Source organism: Haliaeetus leucocephalus, unplaced genomic scaffold, assembly GCF_000737465.1.
Source record: "Haliaeetus leucocephalus isolate CR32 unplaced genomic scaffold, Haliaeetus_leucocephalus-4.0 Scaffold417, whole genome shotgun sequence".
NCBI lineage: Eukaryota > Metazoa > Chordata > Aves > Accipitriformes > Accipitridae > Haliaeetus > Haliaeetus leucocephalus.
In genome coordinates, this window is record NW_010972853.1 from 6,143,594 (window position 1) to 6,160,446 (window position 16,853).

At 37.5% G+C, this 16,853-nt stretch overlaps 1 protein-coding gene across 5 annotated transcripts in view; it reads left to right on the forward strand.

Moving 5' to 3' along the window:
• Window positions 1-16,853, forward strand: part of AQR (aquarius intron-binding spliceosomal factor) — a 72,073-nt gene that overhangs the window by 14,869 nt on the left and 40,351 nt on the right. For all 5 annotated transcript variants that reach the window (XR_774789.1, XM_010574227.1, XM_010574228.1 and 2 more), the window contains exons 12-20: window positions 406-519; window positions 1,333-1,436; window positions 2,244-2,346; window positions 3,402-3,522; window positions 6,511-6,652; window positions 7,423-7,601; window positions 9,445-9,612; window positions 10,069-10,238; window positions 15,910-16,151. Coding sequence is in view for 4 of the 5 variants with exons in the window: in XM_010574227.1 (XP_010572529.1) it covers window positions 406-519; window positions 1,333-1,436; window positions 2,244-2,346; window positions 3,402-3,522; window positions 6,511-6,652; window positions 7,423-7,601; window positions 9,445-9,612; window positions 10,069-10,238; window positions 15,910-16,151 (1,343 nt within the window). In the remaining variant the exon portion in view is untranslated. The remainder of the gene's footprint in view (window positions 1-405; window positions 520-1,332; window positions 1,437-2,243; window positions 2,347-3,401; window positions 3,523-6,510; window positions 6,653-7,422; window positions 7,602-9,444; window positions 9,613-10,068; window positions 10,239-15,909; window positions 16,152-16,853) is intronic.

The window sequence follows — 16,853 nt, forward strand, 5'->3', positions numbered from 1 at the left end:
TAGGATGAATTCCAGAGCTGGCATCAGAGAGGGCAGGGGGGAGCAAGACCTCTCCCTTTTGGTAGCAGCAAGCCCTAAATTGAGTTCAGTGTTGCAGTGAACCTCTGGCTAGATTACCTTAGTGCAGTTAGTTTCAGTTTCAAGTCCTAGTATGTAAAAGAAACGGCATTGGTTGTGGGCTGTGCTGTAATTTCTATGGGTTGTAGATGAGATACCTAAACAAAATTATTTTGTGCCCCAGCCAAGTATAAAATTTAGATACCACTCCTTAGTCCATTTCTTAAAGAACTTTGAGGAGCTCTTGTTTGTGCATGGTGCCCAGATTTGTCCTCTTAAACTGTGTTTTTGTTTGTGGTAGGGTGTCTCGTATTGTTAATCCACTAATTTATATGGATGATGTCTCAGCTTTTAGATATGCTTAAATTCTACACTGGCTTTGAAATCAATGATCAGACTGGAAATGCTTTGACGGAGAATGAGATGACAACAATTCACTATGACAGAATTACTTCTCTACAGGTAGGCAGATGGCAAAGTGCTTATGGGAGGGAAAGGATTTGGTTTTGTTGGTTTAGTCTAATTTGTATCTGCAATAGGCATTAAGTTATTTCCCAAAGCAAACCCCTTATTTCTCCTGTTGAGTTACAGGAATAGTTTTAACTTGACTTTCTACACCATATCGAAGGCACTTAACGCTTCGATGTTATGTATGTGACTATGACTAAATAATACACTCTAGCAAAACACCACCACTTTTGATTTGATATTGTTGAGATGAACTGCTCCCATTAAATCTATTCAGAAGGGAAAATTAAGTGCTGTAGGAGCTTAACTTATGATTATGCAGTAGGTGGCACCATTTCTTCAAGAGCAGCACACACATATGGTAGCAGTAGTGCATAAGAGACAAAATAAAAATTCACATCACTTGTAGTCATATAAAGATAGTTAAACTTTTCAGAATTTTTCCCATCAGTTTTAATAAAAAAATTCAGGGAAGCATAGTTAAATTAAACTTGTTCCTTGCTTTTTTTTAGTTGTCTGCAAGGCTACATGTCTTCCCCCTTATGTTTTATTTTAATGACAGAACAAATGCTGATAGGAGGGTGTATAAAAAAGATATTCTATCAGAAGCACAGGAGTAAGAAATAGGTGGTGCTAACTAAGAAAAACGGAGATTTCATCTTGTTTTTATTTCTGTCCTTGTAGAGTCCACAGGGTGCTACGTGTTATGCATCAAAGAAGCTATGCTTTTTTATAACTATTTAGATTGTTATTAATTTTTTTCATTGATATGCCTACATTCAGTTTTGGGGTATGGGTCTTTTGTAGAGAGCAGCATTTGCACATTTCCCGGAGTTATATGACTTTGCACTCTCAAATGTAGCTGCAGTAGATACTCGTGATTCACTGGTGAAGTTATTTGGACCCCTTAGGTAAGTTATCAAAATGCTATTTAACGTGAAATTGAAATGCTTTGTTCTCGGTATGTTTTAATGTAACAAATTTCTAGCCTTTTTTCTTTCTGACTTCTCATGTGACTTCTCAGGTCTTTTTGACTTGTCATGGTGCCTTTACACCTGCTGAAATAGGGAGACAGGAGAGTTGTGTCCACTAGTGGTGAAGTACTAGAACTCCAGTATAAGAAAAATATCTTTATTTCCTTTTTTTTTCTAATGAATGTGAGAAAGTACTGAAATTCTGGAAAATAGCTAGCTGCTGAAAGTAATTGCAGCAGTAATTACCTTAAACTTTAACTTTTTAAATTTAGCTTTTTTAACTCTTGTGTACAAAAACTACAACAGAAATCATAAAAGTATACCACTGTATTAACTCTACTGTATTGTAAATGCTGTGATTAAAAGGATAGAGTCTGTATTTTGACAAAGGCAGATGTGCTCTGTTGTTTGATTCGGTTTTCAGGTACATGTCTTGAAACCACAAAAAAAATTCACACCTTGCTCTGTTTATTGCAGATGAGTGGTTCAGCTTACACCTGTGGCTGAACACCCTTCACTCATGGAAGTGCTCTAGAGCACTTCATAACAACTGCAAACCCGAATATTTTAAATATCTCAAACTTCCCTTAAAATACTGATCTGTAATTGTTGGTCTCTGATGAAATTCATAGTTGGATTTTTTTTTTTTATTATTTTTGTAAAAGCTACAGTGAGTGGTAAGTGCTCTCTCCCGGTTCCAGTAAGTGACACAAGCTTCTTTCTGTTTTTCCTTCCACTGTGCAGCTCAAATGTTCTTCACCAGGTGGCGTCATACCTCTGCCTGCTGCCACCCCTTCCGGAAGGGGAAGACTCGAGCTACGAGAAGGAGTTTCTGCTGGAGTTGCTGGTAAAAACATAATTAACATTGCTTGTGGTTTTCCTTGTGCAAACTCAAGACATAGCTACATCTAGCAACTACACTGTAGTAAAGGACCTTTTGCGGAACCACCTGTGAACCACAGCAGTGTTATAGCAGTAAATGGCATACTGAGATGGGGTTTAAAACAATATCAATTAAGTATTTGAAAATGTTTACTTATAAATGTAGTTTTCCTGAGAAACTAGTACATGTGTGCTTGGTGTAATTGTAAAGGTCAATAAGCAGAGTCTCAGCAGCAGTTTTGAGTTCTTCTGGAAAAGTTGTTGCTCTTTATGTAGTAACCTGTTTGTCTCCTTTAAAAACAAAAAAATCTGCTAAAGTAGATCTAGATATTCAGTACCTGTTTGGTTCCTCAAGCCCATTTGAAATACCCTTTGATGCACGTAATGTTTTTTTGGGATATTCAGTATATAACAATATTACTGTAGGCTTCTAATCTGATATCAGTGTTAGAACGGCATAGCTGTTTTTTAAAATCTTTTTCATAGGCTTATTTTGTGGTTGTTCATGTCTTTAAAAATCATTCATGTAATTTCCTAAGGTTTAGGTGGTAGTAATATGATGCTTATGGATGCCGTGGAGAGAGATTTGTTTAGATGACATATGGTAGTATTGGATGGAATTTTTTTTTCTCTCAAAGAGGGAATTAAGACTAGCTGTTGCTGAACGAGCAGTGTTAGTTAGCTATTGACCATAAGTTTTATGCAAAGCAAAATAAATTTTATTTGAAGATGATTCTTTGCTAAGCCTTGACTGAAAATATTCAGTTGTGTTGTGCCATTTTTGATTTGCTGAGTAGCCAATGATTGTTTGACTCTAGTAATATGACCAATAGTTGGACTATGTGTTTGTTCACCTTTTGATGTCACTGCGTGCATTTAGTTAATTAAAACAAAACTTATTAAAAGAGAGAAAATGGCAAGGGACTACCAGCAGTCTTGTGAATTAATGTGTATGTTTCACAAATAGCTTTATTGTCCCTTTTTTGACTTATGGAAGTTTAAAATGCATCCTTTCTTTAGGTTTCCCGTCATGAGCGACGAATATCTCAAATTCAACAACTCAACCAGATGCCTCTTTATCCCACAGAGAAGATTATTTGGGATGAAAATATTGTACCAACTGAATATTATTCTGGAGAAGGTATGATTAGTAGTTTAGTAAATACTGAACACAACAGTGAATGCTGGAAAAAAAAGCAGTTCTGATATCTATGTTCATTCTGTCCTTGGAATTTATATGCAGTACTTTGGCATCTTCCAGTATCTTAGAGTAAGGTCAGCTGTTTTTGAGTTGTGAATCAGGAACTCTGAGATAAAATTGTTAGCAAATTTATAGTGGATTTAAAGAAAAATCCAAAGGCCTGTGTTTACACAAAGACATTGATTTGCTTATAATCTGGGTAACAGATGTGCTTTACCACCAGCTGTGACACAGGTGTGACACTTACTGTAAGGTGAAACAGGTTGTAAACATACAGCAGAAAAGCTGTTGTCCGTGCTTTGCTCTTAAGTATGTTCAAGAAAGCCTTTTTAAAAAGAAAAAAATAAGGATGGTGATGGGAGGAAACTAGCACTTAATTATCTTACTCTTATTTCAAGGTAGAAGTGTACACAGTCGCTGAAAGGTAGTGTATGCACTCTAAATTCAGAATCTAGTGTTCTTGCTTGATGTGCTCATGATCAAGGAAGCAAACTGCAGGTATTGCTAACAAGGAATGATGTAACTTGAAGCTTTGCAATACTCAGCACATGTATTTTAGTCTAGCTACTTTAAAAAAAACTGTTTTAATGTGGATCATGACAATTTTCATTAAGAATGTGAAAGTTTTAATTTGGAACATGGAATTTCCAAATAACAACATATATCTTCAAAGACTAGTATAAAGTATGTTTCTGGTTTGAGCAGTGAGTATTCCATACCCTCCTCCATGTAGTTTTGATTCAGAGGGGCTTTTCTGTAGTTATAAGCCTCAAGTTCAGCTGCTTAGCCTAGATAGGTTTTTTTGGATAAATTCTCTGTGAACAAGTACTAATGAGAAGAAAGAGATTTTTTAAATTTGACTCCTTTAGATGGGTGGGGTTTTAGGCAACAAAGGATCTTTTTCCAAACAGATATGATACAAATGCCATCTAGAGATCTGCCCAAAAAGAGATAAAGTACTTATGTTTAGTATGATGCAAGTAGTTAAAAGCTGATTCAGATTCTTCTGAATAATAGGTCTCCTGATGGGATTTATCCTTTAAAAAAAACCCTAAAAACAAAACAACAAAAAACAGACCCCCCCCCCCCAAAAAAAAACCCTCACCCAAAACCCAAAAGAAAAAACAAAACCAGAACAAAAAAACCCACAAAAACCCACCAAAACAGGGTCCTTGCTGTAATTTCTAGGAAATCGATATATAAAATAAATTTAATTTTTTATTTCAGTGAACAACATACAGGTTGTTCTAATGGTCTAGAACATTCAGGTTCTTAAATACAAGTCAAGGTAGCTTTACTGTCATTCAGACCATATTGGAAGGCTGACTTTGCAGTACTTAACTTGTTCATGCACTGTGTGTTTATTTCGTGTTTTATTAGCCAAATATATTAATCACAGTATATGTATTATTGCTGGGGGTGGGGGGGAGAGAAAAAGCAGCTTATCACACCTGTGTCTGTGCTGTTTTGAGACTTTTTCATAATGCATTGAAGAAATTTTATTAATGGTGAAATGTAATTTTGGCAAGTAACAGCAGTTGCTAGTAGAAACACATTTCCTCCTTCTGGGGTGAATTCTTGCTATTATTATTGGTGTATTGACAGCACTGTTGTGAAGCATTTCTGTTGCTGTCAGACTGTTACAAGTATTTTTCTATTTTGCTTCTCTTAGTTTCAGTTTACTCTTTCTCTTTTTAATCTCCATGTATTCTCCAGCCCTGATTTCAAACAAGACAGTTTTGTTTTCGTGGTCTTGGGTTTTTTGTGTTCTTAAAGTAGCTAAATTCTTTTGGTCTAAAATTTAAATAAGAGTAATAATTTAGCCCAAAAAAGGTAGGAGTATTGTTTCTATTTTCTTTTTAAAAATGAGGGAAGAAGAATATATGTCTGATAAATGCTGTGCAGCCTTAAAGAGGTATTGCTTCAGGCCCTGCCCCTTATGCATATAACTACCTTTACAGGACAGGGTTTGTTACTTGGTCTTGGCAAATGTGTTAAGGTATTTTATCACCATGAGGCTTTCCAGAATAGAAATTGCTGTGCTCTACAGCCCTTCTTCACTGCCATTGTATCTCAGTGCATGTGAAAGCCAATATGTAGTACATATGCCAGTGAAAGGTTTCAAGGATAATACTGCAAGTTACAAAAGCCTGATGCTTTCACAGATCTTAAGCATAGGTGTCAAACTGGAACATTAGTCCAGTAATGTTAAATGACTACCATATAAGAATTTTTCTTACAGAAAATTTACCTCTAAGACTACCCTAAAGTTATGCAAGCTTTAGGACCTGTCTAGGAGTTTTAATATGCCTTGTTTAGTTAGATCTAATCTTCCCATGGTTTTCATTCTCATTTGGAAAAAAAAAAAAAAAAAATCTATAATCAGAACAGAAACTTTCCTCAAAAGTTGTGTATTAAAATTTGATTTCTTGGCTTAAAACTTTTCTACATTAATGGTTTTCATGGCTTCTAATAAACGTAAAGGATTGGAATTAGGGAATTGTTGGATAATGCATGGGTTTTATTAGTTACTGAGCCTTTTTCATCATTACTTAATGCTGGTTTAATTGTTGCATTCCCAAAGTACCATTACTTTGCCCTACATTTGATTTTATAAAAATCAATTTTATTGTAGTCTGAATACAGGGAAGGATTCAGTTTTTAAATAGTTCACTGTATTACTGCCAGAAGGATGAAAATTCCTTTAATCTTATGCAGGTTCATTTAGAGAGAACCTGAAAAATGTGTGCTTTTTAGCGGTGTATATTTATAAAAGGAGTATTTCTTAGAATCTCCCAGGATAACAACTATGGCAGTTATAGAATAATGTGTTTATGTATACATGAATTTGTAGAACCAATATATTAATTCACTTTCGTTTTGTTTTATCCATCAAATACCTCTTTCCTTCCACCCTTACCCCCTTAGGCTGTCTTGCACTTCCCAAATTGAATCTGCAGTTTCTGACTCTTCATGACTACCTGCTGAGGAACTTCAATCTTTTCCGCTTAGAGTCTACCTACGAGATTAGACAAGACATTGAAGATAGTGTCAGTAGGATGAAACCATGGTAATATTTATTAACTGATGCAAACCAGTCAGTTCAATTTCAGTTGTAATCAAAGTGCATTCAAGAATGAATAACTGATATTGTGTGTAAACTAAATACATAGTAACAAATGCATTTTAAATTATTATCTAGATAGTATGTTTTATACTAACTTCTTCCATAAGGTGTTGCCATCCTGTGGGATGATTTTGTAAGGGTCTGTCGATACGCATCCCTGAAGATGTGTTAAGACAGTATGTTGGATGCTAACCACCAACCTTTGTTGTGTTAAGATGGGTGAGTTAGTTTTCCAAAAGTACTAAGCCTTGGCTGAGATTATAAAATCTGGAAACTTACCACCAATTCTTCTGGTTTATGTGAGGTGTTACTGAGTACTCTTAAATTTGCTACCTGCTGCCTTTTGATCCTCTTTAGATTTCAAGGGATCATTTGGTGTGATGTCTCTCATACTCAGTAGTTGCTTTTTTGTCATCTTCCCTTTTTCTTCTCTCTCTGTGAGGGGTTTGTCAGTTTTTGTTTGTTTAATGCCAGCATAAGTTGCCGTTGTTTCTTGAAATATAAGTCACTTCATGTTATGCTTCAGTTCTAAAATGCAGGATTATGTGAATGTTCTTCAGTAGCATGAAAAATTAAGACTTCTACTTTTGTCTTAGAGCTGACTGTGAAGTAAATTGTTTCACAGTTTAAAAAAAGAACTGAATCTGTTATCAGATAATGACTAACAAAACTTTGGTGTTTGTTTTTTTTGTTGTTGGTGGTGGCTTTTTTAGGTTATCGGAATATGGAGGTGTGGTCTTTGGTGGATGGGCTAGGATGGCACAACCCATTGTCTCTTTCACAGTGGTGGAGGTGGCAAAACCCAATATTGGTGAAAACTGGCCCATGCGAGTACGAGCAGATGTTACAATTAATTTGAATGTCCGAGATAACATCAAAGATGAATGGGAAGGTACTTACGTTCTTTGAAATAAGGGGCTCAAAATAGGTGCTCATCAAAATACACTTTGATGTAATCTTTTTTTGTAAGAAAGTTTGTTTGTTTTTAATGTGTTACAGATTTGCCAATCTTAATACACTCTTTAAAAGTCAGTTACTCAAACTCCCAAGTCCAAGAAGTTTATACTTTCCTACAGTGAAGATTGAAGTTATTAAAGTATTTATACTTCCATTGGGAACAGAATGTTTACTATTTCAGGCTGATGTAACTCAGTTTGCTAACTGTAAAATTTTGCCCTTTACAGGGAATGTAGAAAAGTAACTTAGCATTTTAAATTAATATGCATGCTAATAATGTCATATTGGAAAATTAGCGGGGAATGGGCTATCTGTCTCATATACAAATGGAGAGGACAGATTTGATTTAATTCAAACAAGTTCATTTTAGTAGTTTTCAGTATATTTGAATGTTGTTAGGAAGTGCTGACTGTACCGAATACTGTTTCTTATAAGTATCTACAGGCGACACTTCTTTTGCTTGGGGAGTTGAACTTTAGTTGACCGTGTTGGCAAGTGGCACAGAAGCATGTACTTGTACTTGGATTATCAGTAAATGTCACTCCCTTCTCTTTTGTTAGAGAAACCTGTTAAATGTGCTGGAGCTGCATAGTGTGATTACAGGTCACGTAGCACAAATGCTAAAGCTGGGGAGTCTGATAAATAAACAGATACAAGTTTGAGAATGTAGATTTCTATTAAAGTAGTAAAGCTAGGAGGATGGCAGCAGACTTTGCTATACTGCAGGTAGCTATATAGTGGTGCATCTAGCTTTTGAACACCCTCTGTGATTTCAAAAGCAGTAATGCTTTAACTTAATCGAAACTGAGGTGAAGAATTCATGAATCATTGTTTAACATACAAAGTCTTGATGAAACCGCTTTAGGTTGGATAATATCTGGTGCATGATGAAAAATCACTTGTCTTGTGTGAAAAATACAGCATGTGTTTACTAAATTTTGAAGGTGTCTTACATCTGTGAGAATCTGTAGGTGTACTGGAGAAAAGGATTAGTGTTCAAAATTATATTAGTGAATTGGAAAAATTGCATTTTAAAAGTAGGATGTAGTTCAACAAGGGTGAATATTAAGATGCTAAGCTTAAGCAAGAGCAAGTCACTGCACGAATGCATGTTGGGGGAATAACTTGTTAGGCAGTAGCTCTGCAGAATGAAAAGAGTTTGGGGTCACCATCGCTCAAAAGCAAATGTGACTCCATAGCAACACATTACTGCTGAGGGGAAAATTAAAATGCTCAATCAAGTCATATCAGGATTTATGAACTGGAATGTAGCATGGAAAACAAGTAACTTGTTTAAGTGACCTTTTACCCTGATGTTGTGCTCAGTTCTAGGCACTGCACTTAAAATTGTTGTAAAAAAAAAAAGTGAAGGTTAGTCCAGAAGAAAGCAATGAGAATAAGAGATTAATGACACACTACTTTTGAGATAGGACTGAAAAATATATAGGTTGTGTAACCGAAGTAAGATTATTGGGAGAAGAATAATCTTGAAATAAAATTTTAAGTTTGTTTTCTTGAAAAAAAGCAGACAATTTCTCCTTGTCATATCCGAAGTCCTAACAGATATTAGTATGCAGGAATAGTTGAAAAGATTACAACATCCTATGGTTCTGTATCCTCTAAGTTATAGGCATGTTTTGAAACGGAACACATTATTCCCTAAATGGATGGGGTTTTATTTACAAGAAATTTTTGTGTATTCTATTGTATATATATTAAGGAATGGATAAGGAAAATGGCATTCAATCAAATCACTGAATGTTCCTTTTTGGAATCAGGTCTGCGTAAACATGATGTCTGCTTTTTGATTACGGTACGTCCCACGCAACCTTATGGCACCAAGTTTGACCGACGACGACCTTTTGTTGAGCAAACTGGCCTGGTATATGTCAGAGGCTGTGAAATCCAGGGCATGTTGGATGAGAAAGGACGTGTTATTGAAGAAGGTATGATATACCAAAACTTGTTTGAAAGTTTGGGTTTTTTTTTTCTTTTTGTTGTTGTTGTTCTTAACAGCCTAATCATTGACTTGCTTCTCTTTTAAGCAATGCTCATTGAATTCATTACCTACTTGAAAAAAGTACAAACTGAACAAACCAGTTCCATAAGCAGCCTGAGAAAGGTTAACTAGTTTCCTCTGGTAAAATCTGATGTAATTAGATTAATTAAATAAATCCAGGACACTTTGGTTTTAGGAATAAAATAGCTTATATTCAAGAACTCCTATTAGAAATGGGATGAAAACATGAAATAAGAATGTTTGTAACACCATGCAGAAATTACTTTCATCATATGAATTTTTCTAAATTTCATTTCAGGAACAATTACGGATCACTTATTTGAATGATAGTCTGCTTTTAGCACTCCTTCAAATTCTAATCTTACTGTTTCATTATGGGCAGGACCTGAACCCAAACCAAGGCTTAAAGGGGATTGCCGAACATACAGAGTATTTCTGGACCCAAACCAGTATCAACAAGACATGACCAATACAATCCAAAATGGAGCAGAAGATGTTTATGAGACATTTAATATAATAATGAGAAGAAAACCAAAAGAAAACAATTTCAAGGTAAAGTACTTGCTCATTGACTCTTAGGATAAGAGTTCGTTGGAATATGCCAGCAGTACTGAGACATGGTCATTTTAGATGCATGTAGTTAGGCTTCTTAGGTCATGTTGGATCACTTCAGGAAGTTAGAGCATTTCAGCTGGTGATAACTTCCCCCTGCAGGTAAGTGTTGAAGTAACTGGAAATCAGAACACTCCTACTTCACTTGAGTATATAATAAAACAATAGTTTATAATTTCAGTCTTTTAACAGGTAGCCTACTGATTAGCTGTATTTGCCCTTTTTGAGGATTGAGGGAGTATGTGGAATGTTTGTGTTACCTGATGTAATAGTGGACTGTAGGAAAAGGAGGAGTAACTAGTCAAAAGGTGAAAACCAGAGAAACCTGTTAGCTTTTGGGAGCATCACTGTATCAGTTTCTTACTGGGCTTTAGAGGAGGTCAGATGAGATTTTTTTAGCACTGATACATTTGATAGTCCTTACAGATATTGTATGCTAACTGGAGCTTTGTAGATTGAATGGTGCTTTTTTTTCCTGCCCTAACACTTTTCACACAGCTGCAGTGCATGATTCTTTAGCGTTTTACTTCCTTGGGTATTCATTGTCAGGAGAGCCTTCGAGTAATTTGGTCAGAGTTCAAAATAAACCTGTTGCTAATGCTTTATGATACTGTATATTGCCTATAAGTAATATCAAAATTATGCACACAACATTAATTCAGTTTTGCAAATAAATTCAACAAATGCTGTTTTTCAGGAAGCTTATCAATACCTTAGCTTTCCTTACCCTCTGTTAAAGCAAGAAGAGGAAAGTTTTCCAGGAAAGTTGAAATGTGTGTATGCGTTTCTAGAATTGTGAATTGACATAAACTTAACTTTGGCCAAGTGGTCTGTGTTGCCCTTAGTAAACTTTTTTGATCAGGTGGCATAATTACAGAATCATAGAATCATTTAGGTTGCAAGGCAACTCTGGAGATCTAGTCCAAGCCCCCTGCTCAAGCAGAGTCACCTGCGGCAGGCTGTCCAGGACCATGTCTAGTTGGGTTTTTAATATCTCCAAGAATTAAGAATCCAAAACTTCTCTGGGCAGCCTCTTCTGGTGCTGAATTGTCCTCACAGTAAAAAAAGTGTTTTCTTGTGTTCAGATGGAATTTAATGTCTGTTAATTTGTGCCCATTGTCTCCTGTCCTGTCGCTGGACACTACTGGGAAGAGTCTGGCTCCTTCATCTTCATTTCCTCCTATCAGGTATTTATCACATTGATACGATACCCCGAGCCGTCTCTTTTCCAGGCTGAACAGTCTCAGCTCTCTTGACCTCTTCTTATGTGAAAGATGCTCCAGTCCCCTAATCATCATTGTGGCCCTTGCACTGGACTCGCTCCAATAACTCCATGTCTTTTTTTTTTTTATTGAGGACCCTAGAACTGCACACAGTGCTCCAGATTCAGGGTTAGTATGCAATTCAGAGGAACCTGGAGAAGCTTGAGAAGTGGGCCCATGTGAACCTCATGAGGTTCAACAAGGCTAAGTGCAAGGTCCTGCACTTGGGACAGGGCAACCCCCAGTAGCAATACAGGCTGGGGGTGAAGGGATTTGAGAGCAGCCCTGCAGAGAAGTACTTTGGGGTACTGGTGGATGAAAAGCTGGACATGAGCCACCAACGTGTGCTTGCAGCCCAGAAAGCCAGCCGTATCCTGGGCTGCATCAAAAGAAGCATGGCCAGCAGGTTGAGGGAGGTGATTCTGCCCCTCTGCTCCGCTCTGGTGAGACCCCACCTGCAGTACTGTGTTCAGCTCTGGAGTCCTCAGTACAAGAAAGACGTGGACCTGTCGGAGCGGGTCCACAGGAGGGCCACAAAAATGATCAGAGGGCTGGAACACCACTCCTATGATGAAAGGCTGAGAGTTAATGTTGCTTAGCCTGGAGAAGAGAAGGGTCTGGGGAGACCTTATTGTGGCCTTTCACTACTTAAGGGGGGCTTACAAGAAAGATGGGGACAGACTTTTTAGCAGGGCTTGTTGTGGTAGACAAGAGATAATAGTTTTAAACTGAAAGAGGGTAGATTCGGGCTAGATAGAAGGAAGAAATTTTTTACGATGAACATTGAAACACTGGAACAGGTTGCCTGGAGAGGTGGTAGATACCGTGTCTGTGGAAACATTCAAAGTCAGGTTGGATGGGGCTCTGAGCAACCTGATCTAGTTGAAGATGTCCCTGCTCAATGCAGGGGGGTTGGACTAGATGACCTTTAAAGCTCACTTCCAACCCAAACCATTCTATGATGCTATGATTCAGCCTCAACAGTGCCGAGCAGAGAGGAAGGAGCACCTCCCTTGACCTGCTGGCAACTTCCTAAAGCAGCACAAGCTACTGTTGGCCTTTTTTGCTGTGAGGGTACATAATTTTGTATACCTGAAAATATTTCTTGTATGCGTGCTTAGTTTCTTTGCTGTTAGATCATTTAGACCTTTGAATCCTTAATGTTGCTTGAGTTTTCCATTATGAAAATGCAACATGAACAAAAAACTGCTTTTCTTTTGGTGCCTTAAAATCATGCATTGCATAACTGAAGTGATTTTCATTTTAAAGGATTCTGCAGCAAGTTCTGTGCAGATGGATAAAGAGGGAGGCAGGAAGGCTTGTGACTTTTTCTTTCCTGAATTTGGAAAGACGCATCTAGTGTAAAACAATAGCTTGCAGTCTGCACAGAGCATTCTGGTGCCATCCAGCTGTGGATTGGTACAGTGGAAGTACTTCACAGAGTCCTTTATAACTTTACATTAACAATCAGTTCTGGGTTGGTTTTTTTAATGTTATGCATCTGCGGCAGGTTCATTTTACATTATAAGCACAAGTGCTCTCAGCCAAAGCCTGTTGGTGTGCCAGCACTATAGACGTGTTTTTTATTCACGTATGTATGCTCTTTTGTGTAGTCAGAAGGAAAGTGCTGCAGTGAATACTTAAGCTTGCTCAGCATTACTGTTAGATGTGAGTGTAGCTTTCAAATTTGTACTGTGTGCTTGCAGCTAATTTACAGGCAAATCGCAATGCAGACCATTCTATGCTGGTTTTTACTTAAGAATCATGTATTCATTTGTCAAGACAAACTAAGATATTTCCAGATCTATTGCATTGCTACCAGTTTGGGTGCAAGTGTTCCATGTCATTTGCATACCCTTCTAACTGCAGCTGGATAAAAGAAAACAAGGTATCACTGTGATTAGTGTTGATAGTGTATTGAGCAGATAGAAGGCAGCTTGAAGTTTTAAGCTGAGCTTGTAGGAGAGAAGACAACAGAACTCTTGTGCAGTCTTAGTAAATTAAGCAGATGAGACTGCAGGGGAAGCGCAAATACAATGTGTTTGCTGGAGGTGACACCACTATGTCACTACAGTTGGTCAGCAGTGTTAGTTCTTATAAGAACTAATCTTACTATTTTTACATGTATACGTGTTACTTTTGAAAAGCTGAAGTGAAGTTTTTGTGGTGTAAAAACAGCACATTAGCTGTTAGGGACATATTTCTTAAACTTTCCTCTGAAAAACTGATCATTTAGATTTAGAAATGCTACCTGAAGAAGCCACATTTTTCAATTTATTTGTGCTTTTCTTAGCACAAATTTATTACGCTATGCTTAATGTACATTTAAGCTGGAAACGCTTGTTTTATATTTGCAACAAAAATATAAATATTCTTAGTTAATATGGGACTCGTCCATCAGTATATCTTGGGCCTTTGAAGTAATTGGAGAACCTTCAGGCTTCAGAAATTAAGTGCAGGACCTCTCTGGTCCTGCAGGTCACATACTAAAATGTTTGTAAGACCAAGAGCAAGAAGAAATAAACTACGTGCCTTGGAGAGCCAAAGGGAGAGGAGGTTTCTGCAGTGGCTTGTAGGCATCAGGTAAGATACTTTGAGCCATCCCCTTTATTATAAAATGGGGCTGAGCTTCAGAGTATACTTTGTGTCACAGTGATACTTTATGCCAGCTGTATTATCCCACACAGGTTCAATTCTTCTAACAGCTGGCAATTTGACTATCCAGAGGTTCCTGTACAAGGACAGACCTGCTATGATATGTTTCCTTGGTACGAGAATTAAATTTGAAATGGCAGGAGCCATTCTACTGTTGGACAATCAAGCACCCTTTTTAAATAAGGGAAGGACGGAGCATATAACTTTACATTAATCATAAATTTTATAGTGCTAAGTTGCCTTTGAGTTAATAACTTTATAGAGCTATCACAGAATCCACAGCGTGGCTGAGATTGGAGGGAACAGAATTACAGATTTACAGAATGGTTGAGGTTGGAGGGACCTCTAGAGATGATCTAGTCCAAGCCCTGCTGAAACCAGAGTCAGCTAGAACAAGTTGGTCAAGATCTTGTGACTTTGAACAGTTGGAATTGGATATCTCTAGTGATGGAGACTGTATAACCTGTTCCAGTGTTTAGTTACCCATACAGGAAAAACTTTTTCATGTATTTAAGTGGAATTTCCTGTATCTCAATTTGTGTCCATTGCCTCCTGTCCTTTCACAGGGCACTACTGAGAGGAGCCTGGGTCCATTGTCATTAATTCCTCCCATTTTTTTTATTTTTTTATACAGACTGATAAAATTCTTCACCACCCCTTGAGTCATCTTAGTGGCCCTTTGCTGGACTCATTCCAGTATGTCTGTCTTCTGTCCTGAGGAGCCCAGCATTGGACACCGCACTCCAGATATGGTCTCACCCATGCTGAGTAGAGGGGAAGAATCAGAACCTTTATAGAGGTTGACTGCTTAAGCAGGAATGATGATCACATTACTTTGATTCCTTGAATGATACAACACAAGCAAGAAAAGCACAGAGAATCCTACCCTTTGGAGCTGGATACGTAAATTTAGACTATCAGAATAAAATTCCATACTTTGTTTTGGCTGACTATTCTTTACAAGATTGGCATTTGGAAGATGTGTATTATATCCTGGTCTGGACTGCTGATGCCCTATCTTTGACATCCATTTGTGTCCATGTTTGTTAGTGTAGTAAGTTGGAGGATCTGGAAATCAGTGCAGATTTCAGATCCTGTGTTTCTTCTGCTGAAGAGCAGAGGGTCCTAATACCAAGTTTCAAGTACGGTGGTTGTTGGAAGACTTGCCACTGAAGTAGCCCTTTAACAGGAAGGCTAAAGTTCAGCTACCTCCTAGTTAAAATGCACACACCCTGTGCAAGCCCAGGGTCTGAGGCACTGTGTTTTCATGGGAGGGAGAAAGGAGAGAAGATACTGTCATAATCGCAGATGAGTAGAGAGATTAGTTTGGGAATGAAGAGCAAGCTTTTGGAGGGAAACTTAAGCTGGCTGCAGGGATGAAATTTATAGGGTTAAAAGAGAAATGTTAAGCTGAATGAAGGTCTTTTATGCCCCCGCCCCCCCCCCCGAGTGTTCTGGAATGAAAACTTTACTGATGATTATGGTCCTCTTTAAGAACTATATAGTTTGACACTAGTGTTTTGTTGCATATATACACTATATATATTGACTCCATCTAACCAAACACCTGTCAGTTAAAGACTGTTGTATGCTAGCATCTTAGAATAGACTTGATTAGTCTTCAGTATCTCATGTTTTCTTGGTAAAAAGTCAATCTCTCCAATCATATTTTTTTCTATTTTTCTGATTTGCAGGCTGTTCTGGAGACTATTAGGAATTTGATGAACACAGATTGTGTTGTTCCTGACTGGCTACATGACATCATTCTTGGATATGGAGATCCAAGCAGTGCACACTATTCAAAAATGCCAAATCAGATTGCAACTCTGGATTTTAATGACACTTTCCTGTCCATTGATCACTTAAAAGCTAGCTTTCCTGGATACAACATTAAAGTGACTGTTGACAATCCTGTTCTGCAAATACCCCCCTTCAGGTGATCTCAAAATTTCAAATACTGCTGGCTTGATATTCTTGCTGAAGTGTGTTGTCAAGTGGAGTTGAGTTCAGTTGTTGAAGGGATGTTCTCTTTCTTTTAAGAAAAAGACTTCAGCAACTGAGTTTAACAGTGCATAGCATTGGAGAATAGTTTCTTCAGCTGGACTGAAGAAACTATATCTCTTTTCCCTTACAAGTTAATGAGGATTGAAATATGTTTCCTTTTGAAGGAGTAGTTTTGACTGGGGCGAAAAGATGGCTTCCTTCCCCTTCCCACACAAGTCAGCTCTTACCATGGCCAAATTGAATCTTGAAAAGCAGGGAGGTAATCTTCCATGCTTTTTTTGAAACACTGGATGTAGAATATGTGTGGAGAAGACACTAACACTATAAGATGATATAAAAATAGTCTGAAGGTATCAAGACAAGATACCACACACAATTTCCCTCAATGACCTAGTGTTCATTTTCAGTTCATAGATTAAAATACAGATATTCCTATTTATGAAGAGCTATTGCTCTTCCTACTTCTGCATTTGTCCTGTAGAGAGACTAAGAAATTATTGCTGTTAAAGATGTCTGCATTGTTGTCTCAAGATAATTGGATAGCCATTGGAATTCCTTCACTGTGATTTGTTTCTGAATTAGAGAAGCTTGCTAACATGCTACAGAGGGCTACAAAAAAAATTGAAATGGGAAG